The sequence below is a fragment of the Embiotoca jacksoni genome, unplaced genomic scaffold (genome assembly GCF_022577435.1).
Source record: "Embiotoca jacksoni isolate LCO1_2020_lvr unplaced genomic scaffold, fEmbJac1.0.p SCAF_101, whole genome shotgun sequence".
Taxonomy (NCBI): Eukaryota; Metazoa; Chordata; class Actinopteri; family Embiotocidae; genus Embiotoca; species Embiotoca jacksoni.
The window spans coordinates 190,001-209,388 of NW_027185232.1; the positions used below are offsets into that span (position 1 = coordinate 190,001).

Consider the following 19,388-nt stretch of genomic DNA (forward strand, 5'->3'; position numbering starts at 1 on the left):
TTTCATTTCAAAATTTCCAAAAAAGGGAAAAATTTCCCTTTTAAAATGCTATACTATGACTTTTCTTCCATAATTTGAACAACATGCTATAGTGTGACTGTATGACTTCTTTTTGAATTGACAAGCATGTCTCCAGACGGAATCAAACCATTGACCTTCTCAATGAAAGGCAACAGCACTAACCACGACAGCTGTGATACTGTGACTTTCTTTGGTGCTTTTGAGGACATACATTTTGAGTATGACTTTTTTTCATATTTCAGACGACGTGCTGTAGTATGACTTTTTTTGCATAATTTGGATGACTTTTGGGTCACTTTTTGGCCGCCACGCCACGGGCACAGCGCTCAATGAAAACAAATTCTTTTGATAACTTTTAATTCCAAACATGTTAAGAGTACACAGAATAAATTTCAAGTCGGTCCGACAAAATCTGTTCATTAAAGTACAACGTGTGAATCGCCAAAAATGGCGACTAAATTCAAAATGGCGGACTTCCTGTTGAGTTGACGTAATGGTGCGATGTAACTTTTTTGTACATTTAGGTGTGACACGTGTCCACCGAATTTCGTACATGTAGGTAAATGTGGCCGCCGGGGCATCTCTTTAGGGGGCGCTAGCGAGCCATTTGGCCACGCCCACTCGCGACTCCACTAAAATCCAAAATCTTTTGCCCGGAGAGACTCGCAGAACAACTTTCATGAGTTCTTGAATATGATAAAGCCTCCAAAAATGCAGTTGTTTACAGAGAATAATAATAACGCAAAATAATAATTGTTTGTTTAGTTGTTCTCATGTTATTGGGATTTGTTTTTTATTTACAGTTTGTGGTTTGGAGTTATAATGATATTGTGACTTTAATTCACTACGTGTAAGGCCAGACATAAATATGTATTTAAATATTGACAGCAAGGTGAGCAGTTGGGATCCAAATAAACATGAAATACAATATCATGTATGACCAATGCTCAGATTTAGAGGTTATGACACAGTTTCTATTTATTCTATTTTATTCTATTTAAAATAAAAACATGTTGAGGTTAAATGTAATGCACACCTAAAGGTGAGTTTGGCCTTCAGATTTTCTAACTGATCTCGCTTGTCTTTTGATGCTAAAAAGTGATTCTGGCTCCTGGGTTACGCACCGTACAGAGATATTGCGATTCTCAAGGAACAGTAGGAGTAGCTGTCTAGAAAATTAATCAAGCAGAGGTAAAAATAGCTCACTAAAAATATCCATACCCAAAGGACCAAGTTACATTTGAGTATAAATACAAAAGTTTCATGTGCACTCAAATCTTTGAAACTAAATTAACAGACCGCTTGTGTGTGAAACAGTCTTTGCAAACCATTTAAGGAACTGAAACAGAAGTAAAAATCAACATGTATCTAGAAACTAAACGGCATGTTTTTCTTGTTCTCCGTCCCTGACAGTGACTGACATGATCCTCAGGGTCCCCCGTTTTTCCCTGAATGCACAAAAAGGTCGCTGGCTGTCATGAGCTCCGTTTCCATGGCTACATATGCGAGACAGACGGGAGGCCGATCGGCGTCTTATTGTCACTGACCATTTGATTTGGCCATCAGGACCACATGAAGAGTCGCCATCTGAGAGCAGCCACACAGCGACCTCACATTGTTGGGTGCCACGTATAAACAGTCTGCCCTGAACCAACTCATTCACTAATTCACTATCTGAAATGTATTTGGTGCTGCAGGTATCCTCTCCCAGAAATATGATTCATTTGAAACAACCTGAGCTCCACGCTGAAATGATGAGTCAAAGGAAAGGAAATGAATCCTCAACAGTTTCCATAATTATCAGATGTTGAAGCGAGAAGCGCCAACAATTTGTTGACTTTGACTTCTGAACTTTCTGTTCTCTCTGGTTTTGTTTATTTAGACTGTTGGTCAGAGAGAAAACTAGAAAAGTTCTGTGAACACTCACAAATCAGTCCATTTTTTTACAGGAACAACTTCTCTCTCTGTAACTCTACAAAGTTTATTTCCGTGAAAACAACCGTATGTTAGTTTCACATTCAATCCTTCATCCGTATGATTTCTCCAGAAGGATCTTTATAGCTGACACACGCTGAGATCAAACTAATTAGATCTGCTTATTATCTGTAACTTTATGCACCTTCTCGTCATATTTCTGATTCCCAGACACCAAATAGGACCAAAGCAGAATTAGTTTAAGTTAATAGTGAAGCACGATCAAAGTAAATCCTGAGACAGACGAACGGTGGTTTCTCTCATTTCCAATGATGCGTGATCCGCTGTCCGAGATAAACGCAGTCTCTGGGACTCTGAGTAAAAGCTCCTCTCGGCGGGACGTCCGCCGCAGCGGCACTTCAAATGATCCTGCCGGCCCTCCCTGCTGCCGGGACCGACCGCCGCACACTGACACCGAGACGGTGAGCGCCCGAACCGGTCTGCAAAGGTCACTCCTACAAAGAGATGGAGGAGTTTGGACATCAGCCAGGAACAGTTGTGGTGGGGGAGGGGAGGGGAGAGGAGGGGAGGGGAGGGGAGGGTGGGGAGGGGGAGGGGAGGGGAGGGGAGGGGAGAGGGGGGGAGAGGAGGGGAGGGTGGGGAGGGGGAGGGGAGGGGAGAGGAGGGGAGAGGGGGGGAGGGGAGAGGAGGGGAGAGGAGGGGAGAGGAGGGGAGGGGAGGGGAGGGGGGAGGGGAGAGGAGGGGAGAGGAGGGGAGGGGAGGGGAGGGGGGGGAGGGGAGAGGAGGGGGGGAGGGGAGGGGAGGGGAGGGGAGAGGAGGGGAGGGGAGAGGAGGGGAGAGGAGGGGGGGAGGGGAGGGGAGGGGAGGGGAGGGGAGGAGGGGGAGGGGGAGGGGAGAGGAGGGGAGGGGAGAGGAGGGGAGGGGAGGGGAGGAGGGGGAGGGGAGGGGAGGGGAGGGGAGGAGGGGAGGGGAGGAGGGGGAGGGGAGGGGAGGGGAGAGGAGGGGAGGAGGGGAGGGGAGGGGAGGGGAGGGGAGGGGAGGGGGGGAGGGGAGGGGGAGCGAGTGGAAAACTGACAGCTAAAAACACAGAGACAGTCGGGTGCCTGAGGCCGCTCTGACGTCAGCTGCCCTGTTAAAGCCAGCAGTTGAGAGGGAGGACAGGGAGGACAGGGAGGACAGGGAGGACAGGGAGGACAGACAGCTCCATCCCACAATAACCTCCTCCCCTCTGCCGGGCCGTAGTCGGGGTTACAGGTGCCTCCGTCACCTTTGACTTCATTGTTTTGCGTGCAGCTCAAACCAAAGTAGCAAACATCCTGAGTGACCACATTCACCTGATTCTTTTCTTTTCTGTCTCCACTTTCCCATTTTTCTGAAGCAGAAGTGATAAAAATCATCTTCTATGCACACAAAAGGTTTATTTCTCAACAAATTTTGTTCACAGATTTGTTCAAATCCGTGTTAGTGAGCTGTTCACGAGTTCCTCCTGACAGGTGTGCTGTTTGAACACGATGTGCTTCAGACTGGTCTCAATCGAAGGTCATTCTGAAACCTACTTCTTCATGACAGTGATGAAGTCTCAGAGACCGAAATCACAAAACACGGAACGTAAACTACATTCAAGACACACCTGGAGGTAAAACAGACAAAACAACATTTGGGATCTGGAATAACTATTGTCACGATGATCTCTTCACCTTTACACTCCAGAGACACATGATCTCCAACACGACGAAAACTCGCACGATATGATTTTAACAGCAGCGACGGTTTGACCAGCGTGACAGCGGGACGCGTGACAGCGGGACGCGTGCCGGGGACACTCTGGGACGCCCACGGCTGCTGCAGTGACATTCGACGCGTCCCTCCTCCACAGCTGGATGTTTTAATGCTTGCTGACTCGAGGGACTCTGCTGTCACCGGAGCATTCACGAGGCATTAAAGCGTGACATTGAGGACCTCGGGGAGCAGGGCCCGTTAAATAGTCCGTTGCAGGTGTCCGAGGAGGATCGCTGGTGGTTCTGCAGAGGAGACAAAAGTTCCTCTGGAGATAAGTTTGTCTGTGTAATATGGTTGACCTTGAAGAGAGCTCCGCTGAGGAGCAGGAATCTCCATGAAGGGTGATTGTACTCCTCCATCTCAACGCCAACAATGAGCAGCAGCCACCTTGGCTCCTGACTCTCAACCTTTTGGTGTGTTGGTGAAGCTCGGTGCATATTTAATCCCACTTTCCAGCTCACTTCCTGCTGTTTTCACACTCAAGCCCCATTGGCTGCCCGAAGCGTGTGGCTTCTCAGACCCGACCCGACCCGACCCGACACACATCACTCCAGCTGCTGTAGAAATGGAGTTGATGGCACGCCGGCCTTAGTTTCCATTTATCCTGTGAATCTGACAATTTTAGGGAAAACCGGTAAATCAAGAAAGATGATAATTCAAAGTCACTAGAAGCCTGCCCCTCGTGGCACTCAGTGGTATTACACTTTTAGGCGTTTCTGCAGTGGCATTGCAGATTCGCAGGTTACACACATTATTATATCGTCTATGATTTATTCTCTTGTCACCACTCTCATATCTGTGGAATAAATATAAGGCAACAACCAGCAGCCTGGAAGCTAAGTTATCCAAAGGTCAAAATAGTAGCAGCAGCACCAAAGAGCTTACTGATTACCAAGTTATAATTAGTTTAGACTTTTAGACTTAGACTTTATTAATGTCACAGTGGGGAAATTTAGTCGTCACAGCAGCATAAAAACACACAAAAGGTGCACAATATGAAAAAATTACAAATACGTATACATAAAATAAGAGAGAAAAATATTTATTTTAGAAAAAAAATAAGAGCGATGAATAAATACACACACACACACACACACACACACACACACACAGACTATATACACAAAAACAAATAAAATAAGATACAAATAAATAAATACAGCTTTGTTTATCCTGTACTTAAAAATAAATAAATTTAGAAGTGCAAAGAGCCGACCTGGTTTAAGATGCACTCGGTTGGCTCAAATATTTTTTTGACCACAATGCAAATAAGGTTTTGAGGGCAGAGTTGTCTCTTTAAGACTCTATAAAGTACCATAAACAAAAATCCCTCTAATAGATCTATTTTTCCGTGATAACAACTAACCAATACTTTTATCTTTAAATTGTATATGAATGATAACTCTAAGTACATTTAAGTACATATTTTGATTTAAGTAAAGGAGAATATTACTTGTACCCTGTATTTTTCTGTCCACTTACCCCCAAACTTACCCACTGCATTTACTACAGTCCTAAATAAGAGTAGGTTTGACCCTCAGGTCTACAAACACTCTTAAGAAGTACACCGACGTATCGGTGACCCTCCTGCTGAGGTAAGCATATCTCCTGTCTTGTGCTGAGGTGGCACTCTTGACATCAGCTCCCTGTGAGGGCTCCCTAACGTCTCAGCAGAAATCAGAGCTCTGTAATATGAACCAGTTCATTTCAGCAGCCTGTGACTGACGCCACAGTTAAACAACAAGTACAGAACTGAGCAAACACAGGCTTCGGTTACCCAGAGGCCGTTCTCAGCAAGATCACCTCGATGAAGACAGGATGTGAAGTTGACATTTACATTTGCAGACAGCTCGAGAACACCTCAGAGAAGGCTGGAAATCAGGAATGAGGATTTTCCCAGTGTAACATTAGATGTACATTTTTCCAGAACATTTGGTCACTTCTCCGAAATATTTCTTTGATAACATCAACTTATTTTTTATCTCGCGCATTCATAAACTGCAATAACAGAAAATGAAGGAGCCTCTTGTCTTTCCACGATCGTGGTAATACTCGCAATCCTTCACACCAGTTGCATGTGCATATAACAAAAGCAAAGATATTAAGCAAACGTTTAGCAATGGGATTAAAAAACAAACAAAAAAAACCTGTTTAAAACCTGCAAAATTTACAGACAAAACTTTTACTGAATGCCTTCAGTTGTATATTTTTCCTTCCTCTTATGTATTAATTCATTGCTATTAAATAATATGCATCCTGTTATTTTTTTTATTAATAAAAAAAAAAAAGCATTATTATTTGATCGGAAAACAGAAAAAACGTGTTCAAACCCCTCAGATTAATCTTCTCAGAGGTGCTGTGCCTTTTATACAGTGGTGTGAAAAAGTGTTTGCCTCCTTCCTGATTTCTTATTTTTTTGCATGTTTGTCACTTAAATGTTTCAGATCATCAAACAAATTTAAATATCAGTCAAAGATAACACAAGTAAACACAAAATGCAGTTTTTAAATGAAGGTTTTTATTATTAAGGGAGAAAAACAATCCAAACCCACATGGCCCTGTGTGAAAAAGTGTTTCCCCCTCCTGTTAAAACACAACTTAACTGTGGTTTATCACCTGAGTTCAATTTCTCGAGCCACACCCAGGCCTGATTACTGACACACCTGTTCTCAATCAAGAAATCACTTCAATAGGACCTGCCTGACAAAGTGAAGTAGACCAGAAGATCCTCAGAAGATAGACATCATGCCGAGATCCAAAGACATTCAGGAACAAATGAGAAAGAAAGTAATTGAGATCTATCAGTCTGGAAAAGGTTCTAAAGCCATTTCTAAAGCTTTGGGACTCCAGAGAACCACAGTGAGAGCCATTATCCACAAATGGAGAAAACATGGAACAGTGGTGAACCTTCCCAGGAGCGGCCGGCCGACCAAAATTACCCCGAGAGAGCAGCGACGACTCATCCGAGAGGTCACAAAAGACCCCACGACAACATCCAAAGAACTGCCGGCCTCACTTGCCTCAGTTCAGGTCAGTGTTCATGACTCCACCAGAAGAAAGAGACTCGGCAGAAATGGCTGCATGGCAGAGTTCCCAGACCAAAACCATAAATGGAACCATGAATTCTACCGTCTACCAAAACATCCTGAAGGAGAACGTCCGGCCGTCTGTTCGTGACCTCAAGCTGAAGCCAACTTGGGTTCTGCAGCAGGACAATGATCCAAAACACACCAGCAAGTCCACCTCTGAATGGATGAAGAAAAACAAAATGAAGACTTTGGAGTGGCCTAGTCAAAGTCCTGACCTGAATCCTGTTGAGATGCTGTGGCATGACCTTAAAAAGGAGGTTGGTGCTGGAAAACCCTCCAATGTGTCTGAATTACAACAACTCTGTAAAGATGAGTTGGCCAACATTCCTCCACAGCTGGAAAAGACTCATTGAAAGTTATCACAAACTCTTGATTGCAGTTGTTGCTGCTGAGGGTGGTCCAACCAGTTATTAGGTTTAGGGGGAAACACTTTCACACCACTGTACATCACCATTGTATTTGTTTCATGTTGAGAGCAAAAATAAATTCAAGAGAAGCACACCGTTAGGATCTTTATGATGTTTTATTCCAGCACAAGTTTTTTGTGTTGTAAAATGGCTGTGTAGCTAGGAATTAAAGGAGAAGTACAAAATGGAAAATTACAGACAGTTCTAGAATAATTTGTTTAAATCCCTATTGTGTTTATTTCCTAAAACCACATCTAGGAAAACATCATTTCCCTGCCTTCTTTGGAAACATGGTCAAAAAAATAAAAGTGAAAAATAAAAACAAAATAAAATAAAATAAAAAGAGATGAAGCTTCAATTCAAGTCACTCTCACGATGGAGGGGAATCTGAAAGGGCCGCGGGATGAAACACATTTACAGCCCGATTTAAAATGTTTTCACCTACCTCGTCAGGTAGCCCTTTTTTTTTTTTTTTTTTTTTTTTTTTTTTGCATTTCACACAGTTTTTTTTACCAACAGTGGCACAGACGGATGGCAGCCAGCGACAACTAAAATGCACCTTTATGCATTTGTTTATGACAATGATAAATACTGCTCCGCTATAAGTTTTCATAGTTAAAGCAGGCTAAGCAAATTACATATAACCGACCTCAAAACCACGACACGAGTACATTCGAGAAAGAACATCGGCATCATAGCCGGGGCCGTGCCAGAGTTTCCTCGGAAGTGACGAGTGATTCCCTCTTTCGCTGGGCCAGTTTTAGCCCCGAAGCCATCTTCATATCAAATACACCACGTTTGTCGAGAGGGAACAGCATTATTTAGGATTGCGGTCAACCAAGAACACCTGGAAAGGTTCGATAGTTTTCCAACTAAATACCCAATGATGATTTAAAAAAAAAAAAAAGGTTTGAAACTGGGCCCATGTGTGGCTGTGCACGTAGACCTGCGTCATAAAGCCCGCGCGTTAACTTGCTGGTCAAAAAAAAAAAAAAGAAAAAGAAAAAGAAGGGTTAACACTGAGAAGAAGGGAAATCCTTACTTTCTTCTTTTTGTTTCTTTTTCTTTTAAACATTCATATTTTTAAATAAAATCTCTGAAATGATCACTGACCAAAAGAGGCGCTGCAGTCATCTCCAACAAAGACAACTCGTCCTCCGCTTCGTTATGTACAAGATTTAAACATACCATGACATGAGGACAGAAACGGCTCATGTAATTTTAAATGAAATAAAATTTGACCACTGGAGGTGAAATTGCCGCCACACTCTGACATCACAGAGCAACACGACATGAATCATATATATCAAAAATGGGGGGAGGGGGGAGGAGGAGGGGGGGGGGGGACAACAACCACACACACTCACTTAGGCAGGTTATGCTGTAAATTTACAGTAATGACACCTATAGTTCTGTAAGCCAAAATCTCTATTGTAGAATGCTGAACATTAGGGGAGCTTTCTATAAAAATCAGGTTGTTTTTTCTCCCATGTCTTTTCCCACCCCGACGACACTAAGCATATGGCTTAAATATTTGTAAAACTATGTAGTCCGATGGGGGAAGAAGAGTCTCTGCCTTGCTGACGTGGTCCTCGAGACAGACGTCCACTCTGCTGTGTAGCTGCACGTGGCCGTGTGTGCGCGCGCATGTTTGAAGAGGATGACGAAGAGGACGTTACTTTTTAGGTAATCAGACTGCAAAATCCTGCCCAGCGTTTGCCACCATGTTTTTTTGTTTTGTTTTTTTTCTCTTTAAAATTTAAATAAGTGTTTTACGGCACGTCTCCTCTTCCTCCCTTCTTCAAGTCTGTCACAGAAAGCGATCCGTCATGAAGTGGCGCTTCGTAGCCACCGTCCCTTCAGGCTTTCAGCAGGGCTGCCAGTGTAAACAAGATCCCCCTTTCTCAGCGAGCTCAAAGTACTGCCTCCACAGACAGGCGGACACGGAAAAAAGTCCCGACAACGACAACAAGAACAAAAAAAAAACAAAAAAAACATCAACAACAATTACAATGGCCGTTGTTGTGAAGATATGCGGGTTCAGGGAAGAAAACAAAAGAAATGAAAAACATTGACAGCTACCGTTCAGGAGCGTTTCCTGGGGCGGGGAGCAGTTAGGGCAGTATGGATCCTTAGTGCAATGAAGGCCAGAGGAGCGGCCGGCTGCGCAGCCTCAACGTTCGTACGGCCGCTCGCTCTGGGAGGTGGAGCCAGCTGATTCGTCAGCGGGCCGAAAGGTCCGGTGGGCTTCATCGACTCTCGCCAGGAAGAAGAATAGGGCAGACATTATGCTTCTAGTCACATATAATCGTTCACACACACACACGTCCATACATACTTTATACTCTGTAAAACTACTACGGCTAAAGCCTAGGAGGGGAAGAGAGTCCAGTCCAGAGCAACTTCTGGAGGAGTCCTGAGCCTCGATTCGTTAACGTGGAGTAAAAAGTCATGTACGTTTGAGTGTCTACGTGTATGAGGACGTGTAAACATCAAAATGTGAGTCGTGACGAGTGTGAGATTATTCTGCTAGGCCGCTGGAGCGAGTGTGTGGCGTAAGGGTTGTGTGCAAGTTAACTATGTCTGTGACCAGTTTCATATTGTATGGGATTTTGTCATCTGTGTGTTTGTGTACTTGTCTTCATATGTTTCTTGTTTTATTTGTTTCCTATTAAGTCTCTCCATTGTTGCAAATGTACATTCATCCATCGTAGGGGGGCAAGTGTGACGCTGGGCCACACACCGACTGATCCTGAGGCTTTTCCAGTGGTCCAATAAAGACTCTCGCCTCATCAGCGCACTCAAAATAAACAGCAGTAGAGGTACTGGAGGACGCTGTACCACATGTAGCCGGAGGCGAAAGCACACAACTGGATGATGCACAGCCACACGGGGTCGAGGGTCATCGGCCGGGAAACGGCCTCCTTCTGACCCTCCGGACGAGGGAACGACCCTGTTGAGATAAACACACTCGTCACCGTGCTGCTCTTCATGGGGATTTCTCCACGAAACAGTTGGTGCTTGAATGATGTCGATTTAAACTTGCTTTGAAGTCAGTGCTTCGTATTGTTCACTCGGGGCGCGAAAAAAAAGTGATATCACTGAACTATTGCAAAATATGTAATATTTTTTTAAACCATGTTTGACCAACAAGCTGATTCCTGAATCGATAACTAACTTATTAATCTCATTAAACCAATGTAATAACAGCGAGCAGCTAACTGTCGCCACAGGAAACCAGCCCGTCAGCCCGTTAGCATCGGCGTGTGAAGAAAGGGAAACGGGGAACTGTTCATTTATTTGAACGGCGGCCAAAAGTCTCAGGTTTCCCAATCGTGAGTGGAAAAAAACCTCACGTTTAACGGCACCGCCGGCCGACAGCAGTTTAACTTCCCGCTAACTGTTCTCATCCGACTGTCTGGTGAACGGAAGCAGAAACTACATCAACACATCTGGCCTGAGGTGCTTCTGCTTCCATTCATTTCATTATAACAGCACTTTAACTTTCTTATAAAAGCCCTTCATTTATCTTCCATCATCAGATGACTTTGTTTAGCAAACAACCTTTTTCTCCATTGTCTAGTAAACAAAAACCGTCCCAATGTCTTATCGCAGCACTCGTAGAATCGCGACCAGAAGACGAGCACGTTGTGTACATGCATATATGAATTAGGTGGTGAGACCGACCTGTGTCGTAGAAGTGGGCCATCAGCTTCTCCTTGTCCACAAACCTCTGGTACAGCCAGTCAGTCAGGGCCTGTGCCTCCACAGGAACCTCTTTTATTGGGTACATCCTGAAGAGAGGGAGATGAAACACAGAAAAGGATTAGTGAAGCCTCACTCGGCACAAACTGTTTGCATTGATGTGTCGCGGAGGCGGTCGGTCCGAACCCAGGGAGTCGGCCGCCGTCCCCGAGCACAGCGGTCTATTTCAGACCGGAGTCCGGTACTGTCTGTGTTTGCAGGAGCTTCAGCTTGTTTTGGGGATTCATGAGCTCGGCAGGCTCATCAGTGTCAGAGGGAGACAGAAGTGCTGAGGGGGACACCGACGGCACAGAGACGACTCGTGTAGCTCCGCAAAATGTCTCGGTTAGAGGCGAGCGGGAGGAAAAAGTCAGAGAAATCAAACTGAAAAAGTTTAATCAGCTTCGCTGTCAAGAAAGCGAGAAGTCGCAGTTTCAAGTGAGAGAGAAGCAGCACTTTTAAATCCCAGTAATTCAGTTTCTAAGCAGGACGCCTTCAGCTTTTTGTAATCACAGACAATGACTTGAATCTGTGTGGAGCGAACACGAGGGACTAATAAGGCTGCAAGTTAATGCTATATTCTTATCATGTGTTAGTTTCAGCAAATTGCTAAAATGGTTTGTTTTGTCAGATCAACAATTAACATCAAAAATGTTTCTAAAGATTAGAGTAAAAAAACAAAACAGAAAAAAAAGATGAAGTTCGTGAAAGGTTAAGTTGAAACATATTCTGAAAATAAGGCAGCAGTATTGGAGGTCTCCAACAAATGATTATTGTCCTTATCAATTATTAAGCCACTGATATTCCCGATTGTGTAAATTCCAAATGTAAAAACCCAACTTGTGTATAAGATATTCAGTTTAAAATGAAATAAAACAGCAAATCATCACGATGGAGGAGCAGAACCTTAAAATGAGTTACAAATAATACAAATAGTCTAGTCCAGCTCTATTAAAATAGTTTTTCTATGAGCATATTTGATTATATTCAGCCATTTATATTGTCCTTGTAAAACAGTAAAAACCAAGAGTAATAATAATTTGTAAATAGGCGTCTCTCCCTGTAAACTGAGAATCTTTTCATATTCTACGGTTTGGTCGGACAAAACAAGACATTTGATAATATGGCGCAAGGACAAAACTTTTTTTTTTGGTGATTTGGTGACAACTATTATTTAATGAAATGAAGGAAAATGTGCAGATGAATCAGTAATTAAAGGATTCACTATCTGTAGCCCTTCCTCAGAAACCATTGATGAAGACAAGATAGCCAACGTAGTGAAGAAAAGCTGTGCGATTGATCTTAATTTAAACATATTTGGATTAAAGCAGGTCTGAACTTTGCCGTTCTTATCCCCCAAAAGTCTGAAATTATTCAACCAACGGTCCAAAACTGCAAAACATTCGACTTCTTATCACAGCGGATGGAGAAAACCCGCAAATATTCACATTTAGGAAAGTTTAACCCCAGAACCGTTGCAATCCGACTTAAAAAAACAACGTTTTCAGAGATCAAATCGGAGATCTGTAAACATTTAATTGTCAAGACAACTCCGTTAATGAATCAATTAACATGTTTAAGATGGCGACAACAATAAATATCTGCAATCACAAATGAAAAATTACCTTTGAAACCAAACAGAGTGACTGACTCAGCGGCTCGCGCTGCAAAAACAGTAGGTGGCTGATAAAGAGGGTCACTTTGAGAGCCATGACGAGGGTGCTGATGAAATCTTGTCTCTAGCCAGAAGGGGTCTCCAGTAGGCCGCTCTCCCACACAGCCGGCTCCTGGTCACCTTCAAATAGAGGTCACCGTCTCCTCCCTCAGACCAGCATTTCCTCTGCACTCAACGTTTACTCAATGTTCCCCAACACATAATGTCCACAGTGAAAGTACATCTGAGGGAAGTCGTAAGTCATACACTATTGACTGCCGAGGTGATCGATGTATATTAAAAAGCAATCTAAGGGAAGGCGACGGCTGATGTCTGCCTTTTAGATGCAGCCTGAGAAGACGGGCAGGATTCTCGTTGGTCTGAACATCATGACGACGTCAACCCCGAAATATCATCAGTAAGACAAAAACAGGAAACGATGAGGAGGTGTTGGTTTAGAATATGCTCGTGATGTTTTTAATAATAGAAAAGAGGGATTTTTGTTGTGATTATTAGTAATTAAACTGAGATCAAAGGACTAGTCCAAACAAACAAAACTAAGATGAACTGTTCATCAAGTAGAAACACGGCAAACAATCTCAGATTCAAACTTCCTCAATGAGGACTTTTGGCTTTTCTTTGTCACATATCAGAGTACATTGAAGCTTTGAGCAGTCGTCACCAGTCAAGTCTTGATTGATTGATTATTGACTCCAGAAAAGAAATGAGGCGATTAATTGATAAACAAATTTTTAGTTACAGCCCAAATTTTCATGAAAGTATCAACATGATCCCCTAAAAAACTTTTAATGTCATGAAAATACAAAATAAAATTGCCATTGATTGATTATAAAAAGCTTTACGTTTTTACTATTTCATTTCTGTCTGTAGTCTCAGTAATGTGTATGTTTGAGGCATTCGGAGTATAATTGGTAAAAGTCTAAAAGAAAGACTCACACTCGACAGTAAAAACTCAGTCTTTGAACTGAAGCCCCCCCCCCCCACCCACACCCACACCCACCCACCCACACCCACACACACACCCACCCACCCACCCACACACACCCACACCCACCCACCCACACACACACACACCCACACCCACACACACCCACACCCACCCACCCACACACCCACCCACCCACACACACACCCACACCCACACACACACACACACACACCCCCCCACCCACCCACACCCACCCACCCACACCCACACTTCCGCTTGGTTCATATACTTTTAAGTGCACATCTATCGACACGTCTGCTCATTATCCCGCGGTTCACCGTGTCGGCGTCTCAACTCTGAACAAGGTCCTGTCTGAGTAGAGAAACTTTAGTGTCCGCAGCGGCACGAAAACAAACAAACATCCGTTATCCGTTGAAGTTTCTAATGAAGCTGGACTTTTGAAAATGAAATAGCTTTTGACCAACAGCAGCACTGGGATATCAGGTGACTATCGTGTTTGTAACCAACGAGCACAGATGATGCTCTGTGAAAGAACCAAGAGGGAAAAGAAGTGTAGAGAGATGCTGAGAATAATAGTCACATCAGCAGCTCTTCATAAAGACAGATACGATAACGTGAATAGAAAGTAGCAATTAAAGCGAAGGGCGAATCAGGCAAGTCACCACCAGATGTTTGGTTCAGGCTGCTCGTGCAGGTCCCATTAGATTCTATTTTTCTGTATCATATAAAGCCCTTATTACACTGCAACGATCAGAGACGGTTTAATATAAGGGAATGAATGAGTGAATCTTTGATTTAATGTGACACGTGTGGGCCCCAAAGAGGGCTTCACACCTGCTCCACGATAGGATGCCTTCTCAAGGGCCGTCTCGGCTCTGAAACGTAAACCGATAGCGCTGGCAGAAGAGAACAGGAGCCGACACCCACTCATCAGAGGGCCGGAGCATTTAGGGCCGTGGGTAGCAGGTGGCTGCCCCAGTGCTTTCCTGCAGCTGAAATATTCATGCAGAAATCAGGATCTTTTGGTGTTCCCAGCAGCTGCTCGAGCTCCTGGGAAACAGCTGAGGTTAAAGGAAGCGCTGCCGATTCGGGACCAGAAAAAACCCAGCAACACCCTCAGATAAAGCACATACTTTTGCCGTATCAGCTGCTTTCACTGGTTTATCAGCCTGGTTTCACATCTGAACAAGTGGCTTCAGATGAACAACTTATTGCCACAATCAACCAGCGAGTGGAAGTTCCCCGGGTTCATTCACTGCAATGAAAACACCGGACTACATTTTAGGACACTATAAATTATATTGTCTTCCTCCAGTTAAGATGATAAATTCTGCTTATGGCTGCCCTAACAATTATTTTCATTATTGATCAATCTACCATTTATTTGCATTTAAAGTGTTTCTTTCTGCAGAATGGGGAGGGATGACTCTAAACACAATGTTGTCATGTTTGATCTTTTTAACTCTGAAAAAGGAGCATTTACTGAAATATTAGCTCATGGTATAAAAATCTGAACTGCGTATCTCAGACCATCCCGAAAAAGATGATCTAGCAATCAAAGCGATTAATGTAAAAGTCAACTAATTTTTGCAGTATTTGCAATTTAGCAAAAAATTCCTGCAGTAAATGTACTCAATAAAGCACAAAGTAAGCCTTCAACAACAACAACAACAACAGAAAGATAACTCCTCCTTTACAGCCAGCAAGGCTCTTCCACCTCTAATCATTAAAACAAACAACTAAACCAGAAGTGACGGGATTTATGGGTAATGTGGTCTTCTGAGAATTAGGCTACCAATTAAGGAATTCTTTCATTTACTTGCAATCTTTGCTAATTCCTAAATATTTACTGGTAGAAAAAAAAAAAAAAAAAAAAACGACCATAAAACGAATTGAAAGTCCTACATCTCTTTTCTGTAGAGTTGGTTGCTTAATAGGTGTTGCTCAACTGTTTCTGAAATCTATTTGAGCAATTTACCCAAAATTGAGTGCAAGACCTATTCAATGTAAAAACAACAAAAAAAAACGTACATTTTTTTTTTTTTTTTTTTTTTTAACTAACCCTTTATATTATTAGCTGAAATAACAAAAAATGTGGTACAGCCACTGACCTTACCTTTGAGCAAAGGGCACCAAATCTAAAAATCTCTAACAACAAAACCCCAGTAAGTTAGGCTTCAGCCATTAACACAAGATTTTTGGCCTTGTAATATTAGCATAAAACAATACATGCATATAAATGCTCTTTAAAGTGTAGGTGAGTGTGTGTATAGATGCTGTGGAGAGGAAGTGCAGATGCCAGGACTCTACTGGCTGCTGATGTGCAACAGGCTGCAGTAAAGGTTTAATCTGCGGCATACATCATTGTTCTCGTTCTGGCTCCCAGAAAGCAAACAGCCTTTGATCAATCGGTGCTCCGCCACGCCGGCAGATTGAAACATTACGGCGACTGCGAGGACGAACCGAACAGTCTGTAACGATGCTCCGCTGTGGTTTTGTTTGCAGTCCTGTAGAAAAATGGAAACGGCGCGCCGCCGTGTCAACATTGAGAAACACAAGTATGGCGCTATTTGTATTTGTTGTGTGGAGAGTTTCAGCAGCATGTGGCACAGTGTATAATAGTGATGGTGGTGGTGGTGGTGAGGAGGAACTGGTGATGAAGTGTTGGCGTGGGGCCACGGCTGCGCTCTCATCTCCACCCTAACCCACTTGGCACTGGGCTGCTTGTTAACCCGACACCCTGGCAAACAGACAGACAGCTGCAATTTCTCCTGTCAATAACCTTCAACGTCAGGCTTTTACCATGTGCTGACCTGCGCTACATGCTTCAGATGATGGACATCCTCACTATTAAGTGATGCCCCAGCAGCTCTGGTTATTTTTTAGGACTTTTCTGAACAAAAATCTAAAGCAATTAACAGATTTTAGTACTTAATTTTACTTGGAAAGTTATGTACGTGTTTATTTATTAGAAGAAGAAAAAAAAATTGGGTAATAGACAGTGTGAATAAGAAGCTTGAGGTCCTTCATATTCACTGCCTTGTTTGAACCATTTAGCTCCTGTACAGCTCTTATTCTCGAGATATTGTTTCAACTCTGAACCGGCCAAGAAAGCGAATTAAATTTGGATCGTGGCTGTAAACGTCGGTCTACTCTACAAGCCTCTTTGGAGGGAAGCCAGTCATTGTTTGGGGACTCTATGAGTCTCTAATTCGGCGGCTGTGAAATCTTGAGAAACAAAGAGGAAGCCGGGGAGGCCTGCTCTCGGGCACGATGTTGTAAAGGTGAATATTGAGATTAGTGGCCGCTGTGGCTCTGGGACGGAAAAAAGAAAGTCTCCTGTCCTGCTCGCTGTCTCTTTCTAGTGAAGATAAGGTTCCTCATCTGAGTGCAATGAAGCTCCAAAATCCCAAACGGCTGACTTTGAGTTCTCTTTCTCAATCCTCCTGTCAGTCGTACAAGATGAAGCAACAATGAAAAGAATCGGTGTTAAAGTGTTGATACATCTTTGTTGTATTTGTGCCGGACTGCATCATTAGTCATGTGATTTCCTTGACGTTGGTGGAAATCCCTAAACTAACCACACACTCCACCTGACTCCAGAGGGCCCTCAGTCGCACAGCACCGAGACACCGTTATCTGCAATCAGGGAGAAGTTGAGGGACGGTAGGAGTCGGCTCCTTAATTGCTCCATTTAGTCTTTAATCTGCTTCCTCTCTGTCTCTAGGCTGTCTTTGTTCCAGGAAACAGTTTGGTGCAGAACAACAGACACCAAGAGATGCAGAAAGGGCTCCGCCAGAGGGAGAAAAGTTGAGAAAACTCCCAACATGCTGATACAGAAGACAACTTGTTCTTCACATAAAAACTTTTTCAGAATACTTTTAAAAAAGACCCCCCACCGCCCCCAAAAAGGCCAGTTCTTTTATTTGAATTCTTTGTCAACTTTGTTTATAAGCAGACCTACTCGTGATCGTTTCTTCTACCTCGACATGTACGTGCACTAATTTTGTAAAAGTTCTTGTGACCTATAAAGGGCTGCGCAGACTTGTGAAGGTACACTGCATCTCCAGGCCTCAGGAAAGCGTTACCAGTCATAATGTGATTTCCCCACACAGCTCAATGTGGTGCTGATGATTCATGATGACAAACCAACACTGTCAAGTGACTCTTGTTCTGACCACGAGAAACAAAAAGTAAATGTGTTCATTTTGTCCTTTCTTCTGGATGAAATTACGCAATGAGAACTGACCTGAAATTGTGACCCGAGTGTACAACTTTGTCTCCACTTTGATCGTTGTGTGGACGTGGCAGGATCGAACCGCCCCTTTGTCAACATGTCTGACAGAGCGTTGCTGTTGTCAGTCTCGAGGTTAATAACAGCCTAGCAGGAGCAACGACCTGTTATCAGTTCAGAGGTGAGGAGAATGGGGCAATAAAACCCCGGTCATAGGTGGGGAGGGACAACGTGTCCTGGACCAACCTGAAATAAACGATTTCAGAACAACCCTGTTGTTTGTGAGGCTTCACGGCCGAGGTCATTTTAACCCAAAGGAAAAGGACGCTTGTTTATCTGTTAATCTTAGTTTGACACGCATCTTGTAAACTCTGTTGCAGGCTGATTTTGATGTTCGTCACTTTTTTAAATTCACTCCATTTTTTTAAATTTATTTTATTGACATTTCAAGCTCGTTTCCTGTGAAGCGAGTTAAAATTGTGAATTGGCAGTTGTAAACGTTACTGTTGTTGCTCCAGAAACAAAATCTGTCCCGTCAGGATTATTTCATCTGTGAGCATGTAGGTTTTATTTTTCCACCCAAGTGTACTATAAAAACTAAAACCTGTGTGGGGTTTCTTTTATTAATAATGTGACCATAACAGTCCAGAATTATGTAGAAAAAGCAGACGAAACTGTCGAAGAACAACTAAACACTGTCGAGGCTCTTGTGGTGTCGAAACCTAGTCATCAGATAGTTTTACGTCAGTCAGCTGCGCACACAAAGCTCCTGTTGTTGTATTCAAGTTCAATGTTTTACTCATTCAATTGAATTTGTGAGACTAAACTATTTTAATGTCCGATTCATCCGTGTTCATGTACTTTTTATGAAAATTTCATGATTTGTATTTGGTTTTCTAGAGTGTATAGTCTCTAATTGTCTTATCAGCTTTGAATTGCACCGTTTGGCACCAATGTTTTTAATACAGATCGTTTAAGTACATTTAGCTGATAACAAATGCAGGACTTTACTCGTAAAGGAGTGATTAATTTTATCTTTGCGACATGGCTTCTTTTATTGATGTATTGGAGTACTTCTTCCCTCTCTGCTAATGAGCTTTGAAGTCTGGAGGAGGGCTTTCCATCGAATGAAGTGAATATGGGTGGGAGATGACTCCTATAAATGGGTTTCTATGGCGACACAAGCCCTCTGAAGACCCTCAGCTCTGGAAACATTTTTTATGATTCTACTCATTCATTATCCCAAGACACCATCTGCAATCGGCAAGACACTCGTTACAATCATTTGTAGGACACGAGCATGAGATATTGATCCTGGGTGAAATGTTGGGGTCCTTAATTAGCACAAAATGAGTAAAGAAAGTGGGAAATGTAGTGAGTGATTTACGTCTTGTAAGTGTAGATGTTTTTAACAAAGTGCTGGGAGAGAGAAAATAATCCGCCTCACATATCTTAACAAAGCAGTGTGTGTGGCTGCAAGCTCGACAATTCTGCGTGCGCGCCCGAGAGAAAGCCAGGTGCGCAGCTCAAAAGCATCCATGTGATGACCAGGCAG

At 43.2% G+C, this 19,388-nt stretch overlaps 1 protein-coding gene across 3 annotated transcripts in view; it reads right to left on the minus strand.

Moving 5' to 3' along the window:
- Positions 1-7,328: 7,328 nt before the first annotated feature.
- lpgat1 (lysophosphatidylglycerol acyltransferase 1) overlaps positions 7,329-19,388 on the minus strand; it is a 45,135-nt gene continuing 33,075 nt past the window's right edge. For 2 of the 3 annotated variants that reach the window (XM_069173876.1, XM_069173885.1), the window contains exons 7-8: positions 10,919-11,025; positions 7,329-10,184 (exon numbers count right to left, since the gene is read on the minus strand). In XM_069173876.1, coding sequence (XP_069029977.1) covers positions 10,033-10,184; positions 10,919-11,025 — 259 coding nt within the window. In that variant the 3' untranslated portion in view covers positions 7,329-10,032. The remainder of the gene's footprint in view (positions 10,185-10,918; positions 11,026-19,388) is intronic. The other variant, XR_011179507.1, reaches the window with a different exon arrangement.